Source organism: Amia ocellicauda, chromosome 10, assembly GCF_036373705.1.
Source record: "Amia ocellicauda isolate fAmiCal2 chromosome 10, fAmiCal2.hap1, whole genome shotgun sequence".
Lineage (NCBI taxonomy): Eukaryota > Metazoa > Chordata > Actinopteri > Amiiformes > Amiidae > Amia > Amia ocellicauda.
In genome coordinates this window covers 17014918-17030669 of record NC_089859.1, presented here as the reverse complement: position 1 = coordinate 17030669, position 15752 = coordinate 17014918, and the positions used below count along the sequence as shown (strand labels likewise).

Here is a 15752-nt window from a genome sequence, read left to right as displayed (position 1 = left end):
TCATGGCACCTGTCAGTGGGTGGAATATATTAGGCAGCAAGTGAACATTTTGTCCTCAAAGTTGATGTGTTAGAAGCAGGAAAAATGGGCAAGTGTAAGGATCTGAGTGACTTTGACAAGGGCCAAATTGTGATGGCTAGACAACTGGGTCAGAGCATCTCCAAAACTGCAGCTCTTGTGGGGTGTTCCCGGTCTGCAGTGGTCAGTACCTATCCAAAGTGGTCCAAGGAAGGAAAAGCGGTGAACCGGCGACAGGGTCATGGGCGGCCAAGGCTCATTGGAGCGAAGCTGGCCCGTGTGGTCCGATCCAACAGACGAGCAACTGTAGCTCAAATTGCTGAAAAAGTGAATGCTGGTTCTGATAGAAAGGTGTCAGAACACACAGTGCATCGCAGTTTGTTGCGTATGGGGCTGCGCAGTCGCAGACCAGTCAGGGTGCCCATGCTGACCCGTCCACTGCCGAAAGCGCCTACAATGGGCACTTGAGCATCAGAACTGGACCACGGAGCAATGGAAGAAGGTGGCCTGGTCTGATGAATCACGAGTTCAGGGTGTTGACTTGGCCTCCAAATTCCCCAGATCTCAATCCAATCGAGCATCTGTGGGATGTGCAGGACAAACAAGTCCGATCCATGGAGCCCCACCTCGCAACTTACAGGACTTAAAGGATCTGCTGCTGACGTCTTGGTGCCAGATACCACAGCACACCTTCAGAGGTCTACTGGAGTCCATGCCTCGACGGGTCAGGGCTGTTTTGGCGGCAAAAGGGGGACCTACACAATATTAGGCAGGTGGTCATAATGTTATGGCTGATCGGTGTATATGTGTGTGTGTGTATTCATTGGTTCATTGTGATGTATTGCACGTCCTAAACCTACCATGTTGGGCCCCCTGGGCTTCTGTAGTCCTGTGTAACTCTCCAGTGCAACTCATGATGTGTGATGCTCATGGATGCACACAGGACAGTACACCAAACACAAATATAATAAGCACTCCAGTGTGAGTTTAGCTCATTTTAAGTGTATTTTGAAAAAATAGATTTTTAATTATAATACATGACAGACTAGGAGGTGTAAAGAGTGACTCCCAGTTATTTAACAGATAAATTATCATTAAACAAAAAACTTCTCACATCAGGGAACCTTCTTCAAATGCCCATGCACCACTGCAACCCATTAATACCTTGTTAAAAGAAAATTATGGCATATGATATTACACTGCAAGTGCCCCCCATCAGATAGTTTACAAACAACAGAAGGCTGTTTTAACCATCATGCTCTTGGCACAATTATTGCTTTTCATGAGGCTGAGCTCCGTTTTTTAGATGCTGAGGTGGCATGCGAAGAGGATGGAAGTCTGTCGCTTGCATTCACAGCTGTTTTTATAGCCAATCGCTTTGTTAGACACTGCGGTCCTTTTCTATCCCCGTGCCTGGCATGTACGAGAAACACATCATGTTATACTCCCCGGAGCTTTACAACAGGGTGCAGGGAATTATAGCTACATAAATTGCATAATTGTCTGAGCCGTTACATCATGCTTCAGTGGTAATTAAACATGTCTCAGGATGCAATGCTTGCGACACGCTCCTGGTGCAAGCAATAATACTCTTGTACACGTCAAGTCAGAATTGCACATTGGAAGTGAGTTTGAGTGTGGAGAAGGTCAGGTTGGCAGCAATGAAAGGGAAGGCAAGTGTCTTGAAACAGCACAGGAACAAAATAACGTTTTCAACAAGACAAATTCAAAGATATCAAAGATAATGCCACGCCACTGCCCACTCCCAACTAATTAACACACTGTACAGTGTCCTGCAGTTATCCTAGTAAGTTTCTTTTTTTCACATTTGTATTAAATACTGTAATTCACTGCTCGTATTTTTTCCCTTAAAATACAGATAGGACCCATCTTCTATTGTCATGCCTATTGATACAATAGAAATAATCCCCAATAGCTGTGCTTTGTTTGCATTTGTGGGTTTAACAAATATGCATGTAATCACAAGAATATCTTATGGTAACAATGTGGACTGCACATCCCTATGGTTGAGAAATAAGCCAAGGAGGACTTCTATACCACAACTGCCCTGAAGCACTGTGCATCACACAGCAAGGTCACGCCTGGTGGAAAGAGCCTGTAGTTTGAGACTGAGCATGCTCACTGGTTCTGTGACCTGTGATGATGGTCTGTCTGGGGCTTTCTCTCTGACCGCAGGTGTTTTTGAAGTGTAGTGTTAACTGTGTGCTTGTGGAAAAGTCAACAGGATTAGTGGTCTTAAGTTGAGACTACACTTCATTGGTGATTGTACTTGCCTTGTTTGTTGGGTTTTTGCTCTTTTAATAAAAAAAAAACATTAATTATTAGCAGTAGTTTGAGATTAGTTTGAATCTATGTATATGAGTTTTAAATGTCACATTTACCAGGCTTGACAAGTTTTTCTTTTTTTTTTTTCAAGTTTTGTGTGCGATTCATCCAATCTGTCCATCTTCACTCCCACTGTGAGAAATAGCTAGTGAGTGTCTGCATGTTTTCCGGTTTCTAGTCAGCTGCTGCAAGATGTGAACTGTAATGTGTGATGATGGTCAGTCTCCTGCACCACAGCTCTTTTCAATTCCTCAAGGACGTCTGGGCAGTGTGAACCATTGTGGCTTTTTTTAAAACATTAAGTTTTTTTATCAGTTTTTTGGGGGTTGTTTCCCCCTCCTCTCCTATACATCAACTTTCAGTAACCTGCTGTGACAAAATATTGACCTGTTCCGCTTTGGATTATTGCGCAAAGTTACACATTCAAGAAAATCCTGTACTCAGATTAATGGTTGATCTAGCTACAGCATTAAAAATCATTTATTTTTAGATTTAAAGCCCTCTGGGAATCTGTCTGAACTGAACTATATCTGTGTGTATGGTGTATGGTATGGTGCATGCAGCATATGTTAATGTCTTCACACAAACAGGCACAGCTGATTGATCTTTTTACTACCACACACTGCCCTAGCTGCCAGTGCGGCACCCCCCCTCGGCCCATATCAGAGGGGCTTCTCCTCCTCTCCATTGGTGCAGGAGAACTTCCTGTGGAGCTGGAAGCTCTCAGGAATATCCTGCCTGGAGAGTCTCCTCTTAAACTCGTCCGTGGTGAAGTAGTACATGATGGGGTCCAGGCAGCAGTTGAGGCTGGCCAGACACAGGGTGATAGGGTGGCCCTTCAGGATGGCTCTGTGGAAGGTGCAGTTGCCCACTTTGTTGGACTTGGCCAGAAAGTCAAAGGGGAAGGTGATGTGGTATGGGGCGAAGCAGATGAGGAAGACTAGGGCGCAGCTGAGCACCATCTTGAAGGCCTTGTGCTTCTCACCACTGTCCTGCAGCACGCAGTTCTTCTCGCGCAGGCAGGCAGCTGTCTTCCAGGAGCAGGTGAGCACCAATGCCAGCGGCACCAAGAAGCCCATCAGCTCCGCCAGTGACATCATGGTGATGCCAGCCGCCGGGCTCAAGGGCACTAGTGGCAGCTCCGAGAAACATGTGTTCATGGGTAAGGTGTTGCTGTCACGCTGACGCAGCAGGGGGAAGGGTAGGCAGGACACGCACACGATGAACCAGCCACCCACACTCAGGTACAGGTCAAAGCGCCTCTTGGTGGCACTGAAGCGCAGCGGGTAGATGATGAACATGCAGCGGCGCACACTGATGCAGGCCAGGAAGAAGATGCTGGCATACATGTTGACATACTTCAGGTAGAAGCAGAACATGCAGAGGAACTCCCCAAACGGCCAGGAATGGTTCAGGTAGTAGTAGATGCGCAGTGGCAGGGACAGCACCTGGGCCAGGTCCGCGATGGCCAGGTTGATCATGAAGATGACCGCCTTCTTGGTCTCTTTCACGTAAGCATAGAACACCCACAAGGCCAGCACGTTGCCGATCAGCCCAGGCACCAGGATCACTGTGTAGGTGACGGCGTAGATGAAGTGCAGGTATTTTTGCAGGTCTGTCGTGTTGCAATGTATGGTGTCATTCATTTTCTGCCTGCCCACCCCCACCCCCCTCCTCCTCGCCTCTCCTCCCAAAAACAGAAAGTTTGGAAAATGTTCCGTACGTGTCCAACTGGTGACCTGTTTGGTTTTGGGTGGCTTAACTGGTTTGACTTGTTCTTTTCCTGGTCCAGCAAAGGGACAGATGCCACTCAGAAACTGTATCACACCGTCAGCACAGAGTGTACAAGATCCTGGAGCTCAAGTCTGGTCTTGGTTCCTGCCCGGGATGGGACACTCCAGCAAAAAATATTGTTGTCCCCTTTCTGCTTGAGGTACCTGTGCAGGCACGAGCCTGGAAGGCCTTTCAGAGCGGCTGCCTGAATTCCAGCCATTCTCGGAGCTGCTTGTGCTCAAGGTTTCGGCTCATGGTGTGTGTTTATTGACTGCTTTGCATTTTTCACTGAGCCTGTGTGTGCACAAGACATCAGCTCTTCTTCCTCCTCTCTCTCTCTCTCTCTCACAGCTGTGAAGCAGGTAGAAGGGAGTTGTACTCTTACTATTGCCCTTGTGTGCAGATTCCTGGAGTAGAAAAAAGAAAGAACAGAAAAGACAAATGGTTAAAGCCATGACAAGCTGATCATATTACTAATGGTGTTGCAGTTCGAGTAGGCAGCATGTTTGTGTTAATGGTGCTGCACCGTGACTCCACAGGGCCCAGTGACTGGTCTGACTTGAGGTTTCAAAAGGTGTAGCAGTGGTATATTTTATAAAGTGCTTCATGTGTATTAATTTCACAGTCTATTTTAAACTGTGTGGGTTAAATCAACTGACAGTGAGCTGGGAACCATGATAAAAGTAAAATAATATTTTGTATTATTAATTTCTTCAGCGATTTCTCTCTCTAAAGCATCAGGTCACATGTTAACTTGTATAGGCCTAATTTGATCCATTCAAACAGCAAAATGGTGCGTGTTTATTCTAGGCTTCATCATGTCACATTTTTAAAGTGTTTTAAAAAGTGTTAGTTTTAGTTAGTTCGTTTTTTTGCATAATTTGTCAGGCACTACACGCACACACAAAAAGTAAAACATTGAACACTGTGCCATATGACTTCTTGTTTTGGCAGCCTAGTTAACTTTGATAACACCATTGGTCAAAATGATATCAAAAAACCCTGAAGTTATGCATGAATGGTACAAGAAATACAGAAACACGTAGAAGAAGAGGTAAAAGAAATTGTGTTACTGTGAGTGCGCGGTTTGCTCCAGAGAGTAATTATCTTACAAATTATTAATAAGTTCCCTTCATTCGTGGTTTATTGTCATTATGAGAAATACTCCTGAATTATTGATGTTTCTTGTATGCTTAGTGAAGAGGGGATGAAAATTATGAACTTTTGAAAGAGGAGCCTGGCATCTCATGCATTGGTCTGCTGTGCATCCACAGATTGACTCTCCGCACACAAGAAATCAAATAGGCAGCAAAGTGCAAAATTCTTCAAGCTACATTTTGACCTTCTTCAGTGCTGCATTGCACTGCAGATTATAAATTGCATATATAAAAGCATTATAATGTTTTATGTAAGTGTCTGTTGTACACAGTTGTGCAAGCATGGCATCGTTTCTTGTTTGGCACACGTGAAAACTATGAGGAAGTGTTTGTTTCTCTTTGTTTTTGTTTTTTTTAACAAGGTTTTGGAACATATGCTTCATGTTTTCCTCTTTGCAATATTCAAATTTGGATTCAATGCTGTGAAATGTGATGCTGGTTTAGCAGATTTCCGTAAGATACCACTACAATACTATAGTGTGATTTACTTTCTTGGTAAAGTAACTGGGTCTCAATACTGTGCTCTGGAAATTCCCTACTCTAGTGTGAACAAGCTTCAGCCCTCTGTCGCTGTCTCCACTGAAGTGTCTCTCAGTAGACACTCTTCTTCGGCTGCAGAAGCGAGGTTTTGTCGGGGCTCTGGCCTGTCAGAGGAAATGTGTCTGTTCTAGCTGCACAGGTGCATAGCTCAACATAGAATACACAATGTTCGTCTCTTCAACTGCACTTCATCCTGAGCATTTTCTTCTTATTTCAAATACAAAAACTATCTCTCTGTCTCTCTCTCTCTCTCTCAGTTTTACTCTCTGCCTGTTTCTGAACTCAGCCACCCATGCACATGAACTACTGTCTGCATGAAACACATAACTTTTGTACTGACTGTTTGAGCACACTCCCCCACGCTCTTTCCGCAGGTGAGTAACGGTTTCCACACGTCTGGCGACACTGGTGAAAACCACCACCGTTGTGCAATGCTGCTCTCATTTAATGTCACTGTCTACATATCCAGTAGAGAGTGTTTTTTTCCTTATCATTGTAATATTACCCTGTTGTGTTTTTCTGCTCCTTTTAATGGCCTTTTTTTGTTCCCTTGTTCCCTCTTGTTTGGGGTTTTGTTTACAGTTCATTTGGTTTTGTCCATCACACTTTCTGATGTATATTACACAACACATTAAACATAGGCAAGGGAATCCTGAGCTTCAGTTTCCATGGCTTATTTAACATTGATTAAAGGGCACCTGGTCAAAACCCATTAAAGTGTTGGGACATCATATGGCGGGGTAGTCAGCTTGCAGAGCAACTGTGTCTGCTGGTTTTCTGTCCGAATAGGAGCTTAGAGAGCTCAGTGAACTATTTTTTACATTTTTACATCTGAGCACTACAAATAAATCATTCTGCAGGCCTTTTTATTGACTGTCAACTGAAAAAATACATTTCCATAAACTGCTGATTATGGATTATTATGATTATGGATATGATTATATTCCATAAACTGCAGATTCAGTCAATTAACACTTCAATTAGGGAACTATGACCTTCAGAAATTCAAGGGTGCAGACCAGGGGACTTGAATACCCTCTATTTGCAGCCAGATAAAGATGTAAATTAAAATGTGTTTTTTGGCATCAAACTGGACAATTTGTTTTGTGCGCTGACCCTCTGCAATATGCTGCACTGCACTGAACTGCCTATTCATGTACTTGTCCTGTCTCCTTTTTTAGACAGTGTGCTTCTGGTAGCAAGCGTGTTATTTATTAATCCTTCACTAGCACAAAAAAGCACAGTACCTCTTCATCATTTCCTGGTAGAGGCTAGCATTTACCAGAGACTGCTGTCACTTTCCTGCAGTGCGGCCTGCCACAGCCTTCCAGTTCTCTAGGGCTCCCGCAGCCAAAATGAGCGTATTTGACTGGTTATGTTACTTTTGTGGTTTAAAGCTGAACCGTGGACTTTGCTCTTAATTAAACAGAAACCAGCTATTAACTTGCTACATAATTAAATGTTTTGTACAAGTACAACAGGAAAAACACCCAGATGTCTTGGGTACTACTCCTGAGCTCTGGTGTTGATGATGTGTAGTGCCGAGACTCTCACCCTAATCCCCCACCAACCTGAACCTTAACTTAAACTGTTGTACAGATGGGCACCATCAGAACTGGGAGGGAGTGTGTGAGGTAAGCAGGTGTTACTGATTTTTATCTCAACTATTGCAAAGTGTGACCATAGAAAAACATTCCACAGGAATTGTGACACTTGTACTGCTGAGCGCTGAGGTCAGTCGTCCCTACTGAGTTACAGTCTGGCTCGAATGTGTCTCGGCAGTCACACTTTGAGAACATCAGTACTGCTGGCGTTCACAGTGCACTGTGAATGAACACAGGAAATTGTATAATATCCTTTTTTGTTTCTTAAGATGTGTTTTTCGATTTTTTCATCTTGTTCTTATATAGAGCGGCAGGTGCAAAACAATTCAATAGTAAATACAATTTAGTGTGCACAATGAAGGTGATGCTTCCTGTTCTGAGAAGCTCTTACTAGTCTCGTAGTGCTGTGACTTCTACCTAGCAAGTTAAATCCTCCCTCTGTTCTCTCTCTCTTTTTCTTTATTTTTTACAATCTTCTGCTGCAATTAGTAGCTGGGATCATCTGATACATGTCTGATTGTTCTCTGTAGAGAGAAGATTCCAGATGCTGCTGTACTGCAGTGGTTCAGCCTGCTATGACTGTTTTCCAAGCAAAAGTTGTATTTAATATTTTACATTGGTGTGAGGTTAAAATTTTAAATGGTTCCCTTTTGTGTTTGTCTGAAGAAGTGATATTACTGCCCAGTTGTTTTTTTCCCTCCAGTAGGCTACTTATTTGAAACACCTTATTAGTCTGCCAGTGCACTCTCTCTCGGGTTCTGTCAAAATGCCCAGGGTTATGTTATATTTGTTCTCCTCTTGCAATCTGTGAATAAAAGCATGACTGTGACTTTAGCCGGCAGAGCACGCAGTCTTCAGCAGACATCTACTCTGAGAGGACTGTTGCACGGACACCCTGTTTTTGTTTCACACTAAAATATTTCAGTTACAAATACAAAACAGGGCTTTATCCACTCCCTGACTAGAGAACCTGACATTTATTTATCTACAGACTGACACAGCAACATTTGCATGCTTTCTCCAGAGTCATACACAAATGTAAATGTTTTTGTTTTTGTTTTTTGTATGATGTAATACAATGTTATGTTTTGCGGTTAGATTTTGAAATTATCTCTTACCCAGGGCAAAAATTGTCATTGTTTTTCTTCTGGTTTTCAAATACTATCAGTATCAGCTTGCAGATTTCGATTATTATTATATCTTTCTCAGCTCTGCAGACTGCTCCTCCATTCAACAGCCTCCTGTGCGCAAGAGATGCACAACTTATTCTTATTCTTATCTAGAGGACACAGATTTCAGGGAAATTTAATTCCCTGTTGCTCAATGCCCCGGGGGTGTTATCTGGGCGGCCCCACGTTTTGATAGACTCAGTTTACACCTCCCATTATGCCTGACAGATCTCTCTTTGTTGGCATGTGCCCTGACATATTAAAAAGAAAACAGAGTGATAATACTGAGCAGTGACAAAATGCCAAGCGCCTGGTGTATCAAGCAAGGCCTGCGTAGGACTTGAATAAGACAGATATTCATGTCATAGGAGGTGCACAGGTTACACTGTGTTTTGGAGTATTGTGTGTTTCAGTGTTTCAGGTGTCCCTGAGGTACCTGTATGTTGATTGTTAGGAAAGAAGTAGAGAAGTGCTTCATGATATAACAGAGTGCTTTTGTGGTAATTACAGCATTTATTAGTGGAATAATGAAAATGCTCCCTGCTAAAAACAGTCTGTACTTTTCCCTAAATTCTAGAGGAAATCGGCTTGAGTCCCATCCAGCTTATCTGGGCTTTAAATTACTTTCCATTCCAATGTGTTCCCAGTTTTTAAGCAAGCCGGCATGGGAAGACACAAGGCTCAACACCGCACTAAATTAAAAGTTATTGGCTATTATACGAAAGCTTCTTGCGCTGCTTCTAGAACATTTTGGACCGACAGTGATTTATGCATCATAGAAGGCCCTGCCTGACACATTCCTTTGAAGAGGCCATCTGAACTTCGAGACATTCTCAGACGCTTTAATAAGTCTTATGCATTCACACATATAATAAAAACATCTTGGGCAGGATGCGTGTGTCTCTGTGTGTCCCTGTGTCCGTGTCCATGTGCACATCCGTGTGTGTTAGTGTCCCTGGGTGTGTCTGTGATGGTGTGTTAGGCGGTGCGCTCCCTGTGTCAGTGTGTGGTCCTCTGTGGGCCTCCTCACTCTTTGTTTTTGAGGTACGTGGATGAGACTGCGCTGCACTTTCTGTCGTTTGCTTTGCTCTGGAAGCTGAGGGTGTGCAATCCCTTTGGGAGCGGGGCTGGATTAGACTTTAAAAGCTATTTTGGCACATTCCTACACTTTCATCAATGAGAATAATAACAAAATAATAATAATAATAATAATAATAATAATAATAATAATAATAATAATAATAATAATAAAAGTCTGGAACTGCCACCAGTACATAAATCTTAAATTGAGTTAAGGATATTTTTCCCATGCTTTTATGCTGCTAGTCAGTCAGTTTGATAGTTAGTTACCATCTCAGTTAGTGTGGGACCAAAACTGACTGCGTTCCTGCCTGTGTGTCTGCAGAGTATTCCACAGTGCCAAGCCTGACCGGCACGCTGCACAAGGCTGGATTTCAAAGTGCTTTGTGGCAGCGTGGACTAGCTCTGTCTTTTCTCAAAGGGATGATGATGTGCATCTAGAAAGGAGCGCTTGTGGGAAATCGGCTGGGATCTAAAAATGCACAGTGAATGTTTTTGTATTGGAGCCAATAAGCCTGTTTAAAGTTACCTAGCTCATGCTCTGTGTGTGCTCCCCCTGCTTCTGCCGCCTCTCCCGTCTGTGGAGCTCTGACTGACACTGTGTGCTCGCAAGGTTAGTAACTGTTTAATACTATGAACACAACTTAAGGATATAGATGTTTTTTCCCTTAAATCTGGTGCAAAAAACATTAGTTATTTTCAGTTTAAATATATAATTTGCTTCCATCTAAACACTAGTTTTATAGGATTTTGTTTTTGAGGAACCATGGGTAATCTCCAACAAAACTTTTGGCATGACACAAATTAGGTTTTAATTAGTCCTCCCAGGGTTTGTGCTGACCTTTCTCCCTCCTTATTCCTCTTGTCATCCCCTTCTCTCCCTCCCTCCCTCCTTGCTTCTCTCTATCTTCGCCTGCAGTGGTCCAGGACCCAGCTGTTCTTCCTCTGGCTGCTGATATGTGTTTAGACAGGGCAGTGTAAACAGGCCGCAGGAGACTGTCGTCCCCAGGTCCCTCATGGAGCTGTGCATCCAGGGGCAGGCCAGGGAGGAGGGAGGCACGTGGTGGCAAGCTGTTTTTCTGTACATCTCCTCATTGTGGCTGCTCCCGAATCTGTCTGGCTGCTCGTCTGTCTGTCTGGTTGTCTGGCGGTCTCTGTCTGTTTTGCCTGTATGTCTGTGTCGGTCAATGCCTGCTCGGTTGCCTTCTCTGTCTGTCTTTGTCTCTGTCCATCTCTGCTTACCCAGCCGCCCATCTGTCTCTGTCTGTCTGTCTGTTATTCTGCCTGTCAGGCTTCAACCATGCAGCAATTTTCCCTGTAGCTCATTGCTCTTCTCTTCATAGCTCTTCCCAAAGCAAAACAGCCCTATGCAAAATGTGTTATGCAAATCCGCCCTCCCAATGGTGTTATCTGGACAGTAACAATGTTGGTACGAGTCGTGCTTCCCGTGGGGGCTCACTCAGCCTCTCTCTCTTTTGCCCAGCACCCTGCTGTGTTTAAGCGCGCAGCTTCCTAGTGGTGACCAAACAGAGCAGGCACAAACACAGAGCCATGTGGTGGGTGGGGCGGATGCCCATTGCAGAAGGGTGATATAAATGTAGTACCAGAGGAGTTACTTGAGGCCAGTGTCGAGAAAAAATTCGGCTACTTATATTATTGGGGGTGGCGTGGGGTGTGTGTTACTTTTGAGAGCACTGCTCTCGAGCTGGAACTCAAACATGAATCATGCCACGCAGATCCACCGCTGCCAGGCAATCTGAGCGTCGGCATTCCACTGGTGTCTCACAATGAGCGGGCAGGCAGCAAGCCTGTGGTTAGGCTGTTAGCACTGACATTCACGTGTACTGGGTCCCACAGTGGTGCTTTCCATATCTGTTTTGACTTTTGTTTTGTTTCATGTTTTTTCCCCCCACCTTTCTTCTTCCTCCTGTTGGCTTTGCAGTGAGGAGCAGTACACTTACAGGGTGAATGGAAATTTCTCACCTGGTCAGCTGACAAATCCATTCCTTGTTTGTTCTTAATGGATTTTTTTTTTTAAATTATTATTGATTAAATTTGGCCTAGTACGTGGTGAAATGTCATTTAAGTGTTACTGGACAGTAACCAGCGATTAGTGTTCATATTCACGCAGAAGGGCAGGCTATACAGCAGCCCTAGCGTCTAGCACATCTTTGGCTGGAGAAAGGGAAAGGAGGAGGGATGAAGAGAGGGCGAGAGATGGAGGGCGGACTCTTTTGCCTCCTGCCCCGTCCTTCCCTAAAAAGGAAAAGTGACCTTTGCAGATGAAGGGATGCAGAGATTGTAGGCTGATCATGTGGTGCTGGGGTTGTGACCCCAAGCAAGGGCAGCACAATTGTTTAGTTTGTGTGACATTCCCAGTGCTGACCAGCCCGTCCCCACAGAAATGGGTCAAACTGTATAAACGAAATTATCGAAATGTTGTGAAACATACTTGGGAGGCCTCCATACACTCCAGACCCCGTTCTCAAGATTTTAAAATGATAATCTGTCACTTTAAAAATAAATAAAACATTTTCTCTTTTTTTTGTTTGTGGCTGGTTTCTTTGTTGCCTGTTGACTCAGTAGATGGGTTTTCACTGGGAAACCCCGTGATTCGGCAACGTGACGCTCAACTTGGTTTTCAGTTTAAAAAAAAAAATCTGTATAATTGTTCTTTATATCATTTTTGTTGTATTGAAGAGCAGATTAGATCTGCTTCAATGGCTTTGCGAACAATGTGCATGTCACAACTTATGGGCAGAAGCGTTTTTGAAATTAACACATACACACACAAAAAAAACACTTTAAGGGAAACTCTTACTTTCCTGTGACTCAACACCTCAGGAGCCTGGGTGACTTGCCTGGTGTTCATATATCATATGTCAATTTTTAGCATCTTAACTTATGTAAGTTATCATAAAATATATCCTACCAACAGATATCAAAGCAAAGTAAAACCTTGTTTAACCTGTGCCAAAATAATCAACCAACAGATCCCCCTCCGGCATCTTTCCCTGGTCTACTCCATGTCGTGGCTCAGCGTGGCTCTGCAGTGCCCAGGGAGGCTAGCCCACCGAGTGTCTGTTTTTCATGAGCTGTAACCCTCAGAAACACTTGATACCCTCTCGCTCTGGGACCCATTTTTGCTCAAATGAGCGCCATCCATTCTATCTGTACACAGCCCCGTCTGGGAGTCAAGACTCCCCCAGTTTGAGTGCTAGTGCACCGGGGGGGGTGGAAAGGGGACCAAACTACTCTCCCTCTGCCCCTCCTGGCACGCTGCTTACATGTGCAGGACACCTCACACTATCAGACACGGCTATCTAACACTCCTCAAGTTAAGACAAAAACTAAATGAATAATAACAATAAAATGAATACTTAGTATTCTTTCTTTCTGTGAAGGAAGCTCAGGAGACCTCACCAGAGGCGTGACGCCACAGAAAACTATTTCTCCAGCCCCCTCAGAGCCTCTGAAAGAGCCAGGCTTAAGGGTCAAAAAAACATCTTGTGAAGCCCCCTTACCTTGTGCCCTGTCTTCTCTGGTCCCTTGTCAACCGGTGTGGAGGCAGGAGCGTGGAGAGTGCCGTATCGCAGCCGTCACAGCTGAAGTTGTGTAGCCCCTATGCCTGTCAGCGCTGGTTCTGAACAGGGAAGGCATGTGAAGAGATGTGACATCAGGCTGTGCACATGTTCCTACCAGCAGCCAATACTGTTAAGCTTTGGGTTACACAGCCAAATGATCTCTCTCTCTCCCTCTCTCTCTCTCTCTCTCTCTCTCTCTCTCTCTCAATTATACACACACAAGCAGGGAAATGCACACAGAAACACAAATGCGCGCAAGAGTTATTACTTTATTGTACATTTCCTTTCTCTACTGTAGACGTGGGTGGGTGGGGAACATCTCTTGATTTTGTAAATGTGAAGTAGAGCTGTGGGCTGAATGTATTTTTTAGTTCTGTTTTTCTTTTTCTGTCTTCAATTTTATACTTTTAAAATACATTTCCTTATTTTTTTTTCACTTTAGAACGCTGACTTAATCAGACATTTGTTTTCTTTAGCCAGGCAGGATTTGGTCATTAAAAGCTGGCTGATGTAATATTTTCTTAATTTAATAAGATTATAATATTGGTTTATTAAAGGCCGTGACCTCCTGCTTCCACCACATAGCAGAAACCTACAGAAGCAGTATTTTCCAACCAGAGGGGATGCTTTTTCATCAGTAATGGAAACAGAAACTCTGACTATATAGAGCACAACTGAAACAAAAGAGTACGTGTTCTTGTGTCACAAAAATTTGGGTTTCATTTTTCACAATTTTCTAAAATGGATTTTAGATTTAATTTGGCACCTCTTTGTTCAAACAGAAGTAGTCACTTTTATTTATTTATTTAGAAATAGACACTTTTGTCATGATTACATTATTACATGGTTTATTTAATTGTATTTCATGTTATTGATTGATTTTCAGTAAGAAGTCATTTTGCTATTTTCCCATGACATGTCCAGCTGTTTTTGAAGTATAACATCTCTGCAGGATAGAATTACTTAACGGATTAATGTGATTCTGTCCTGTCCATTCGGCTGCATGCCAGGCTAGGCCGTGTGTCACTGGAGTCTGACCCCCTGAGTTTACTGTGGCGGCCACAGAAACTGGCCGAGCCGGAACAGGCACTGTGCTGTAAAGCAGGTGTGTGTGAAGCCAGGAAGATCAGTGCACTGGCCGCTTGCTTTGAACCACCTCCTCCCATGGAGTAAATCTGCAAAAACTGTCATGGTGTACAAGATTTGTTATTCTTGTATCAATTGATAAACAGACGGTGGTGTGACATCGACACTGTGCTGATAGTCAGTTGTAAACCCCCTAAGTGTGCATAAAGACAAAAGCGGCCTACAATTCTTTTGGGTCTCACCGTCGCAAGTTTTGCCAAGCGTTTGACCCACACCCCACCCCCATGAAATGCAGCTGCTCCCCAGCAACACATTTCTGGTGCCGCCACTGAACACACTGATGATGTGTTGATGTCCTGCTCACCCCCCTTCTCCTTCCCTCCCAAAAACATAAAAGGATTTGCATAGAGGACTGACCATTCTTCAGAGTATTTCCCTAATAACTTTATAATATGCGCAATCCAGCAATAAAACATTACAGATAAAAGATGAAGTAGCACAGGAGGGGTGCACAAATTACGTGTCGGGCACATTTCGTTTCTCCTTGCTGTCTTCTGCTCAGATCTTTCTGTTCAGCCTCAGCAAACAAGGGACCAGGATGTATCCGCCTTCAAAAGATAAAAAAGTAGACGTGTGGTTTTCAGGTAGCGTTTAGGTGGTAAATACACTGCTAGGTGTTTGGAGATGTAAATTATGTTTCTTATTTTTATATGAATAAGCCAGTATTAGCACAGCTGATGTACACAAAGCAGTTTCATTAAGAGACATTTTGTGAGATTGCTTCCCTGCCCATCACTGTGTACCCACAGCCTCCCTCGACATTTATGTGGTATAAAATCTGTAAGAAAAAGGGGAAAACATGAAGAAACATTTTTAGATTTATGTAGACGACTTGCACAAATCTTTAGTTAAACCAGTATTCAAAAACTACACCACCGTGCATAGACTTTTACTTTTTGTGAATGGAAAATAGAATGAATAACCATAAGGGAAGGTAGTAGAAGATGTATGAAGACAATTTGTGCAATGGTTTGTTATATGAAGGGACTTGTGTTTGATTTGTCTGCTATTATATGAGACTGTGTGAGTGAGTGCGTTGAGTTCCCTATACACTGATATTTTATACATTCTAGGATCAACCCCAAAACAAATACACTGTATTATAAAAATATGTAAGAAGATGGAGCACTTGCGGACATCTGAAGGCTTTGTTGTGTCTCTGGACTCTGGCCTTGGAAAAGAGTGTCCAAGAGGCATTGGGTTGACCACAGTCAGGTAGCCGACAGGAGAGTTATCCAGGGAGTGTGTGTGTGAGCAGAAACACACTTATGTGGGAGAGAGAGAGAAAAGGGGAAGGAGAGAAGGATAGTGGGAGTGTCTGTCTAGTCACAGCAG

General features: G+C 43.6%; 1 protein-coding gene across 1 annotated transcript; it reads right to left on the bottom strand.

Moving 5' to 3' along the window:
* Positions 1 to 1000: 1000 nt before the first annotated feature.
* Positions 1001 to 13418, bottom strand: gpr174 (G protein-coupled receptor 174). Its single transcript, XM_066715307.1, has 2 exons — positions 13212 to 13418; positions 1001 to 4544 (listed from the first exon to the last, which is right to left on the bottom strand). Exon 2 carries the CDS (start codon positions 4008 to 4010, stop codon positions 3027 to 3029), a length of 984 nt encoding a protein of 327 aa, XP_066571404.1. The 5' UTR covers positions 4011 to 4544; positions 13212 to 13418; the 3' UTR covers positions 1001 to 3026.
* Positions 13419 to 15752: the final 2334 nt, after the last annotated feature.

Bases quoted from the DNA above. Each gene is read 5' to 3' on its own strand.
- gpr174 (XM_066715307.1), bottom strand. From the start codon at position 4,010: ATGAATGACACCATACATTGCAACACGACAGACCTGCAAAAATACCTG.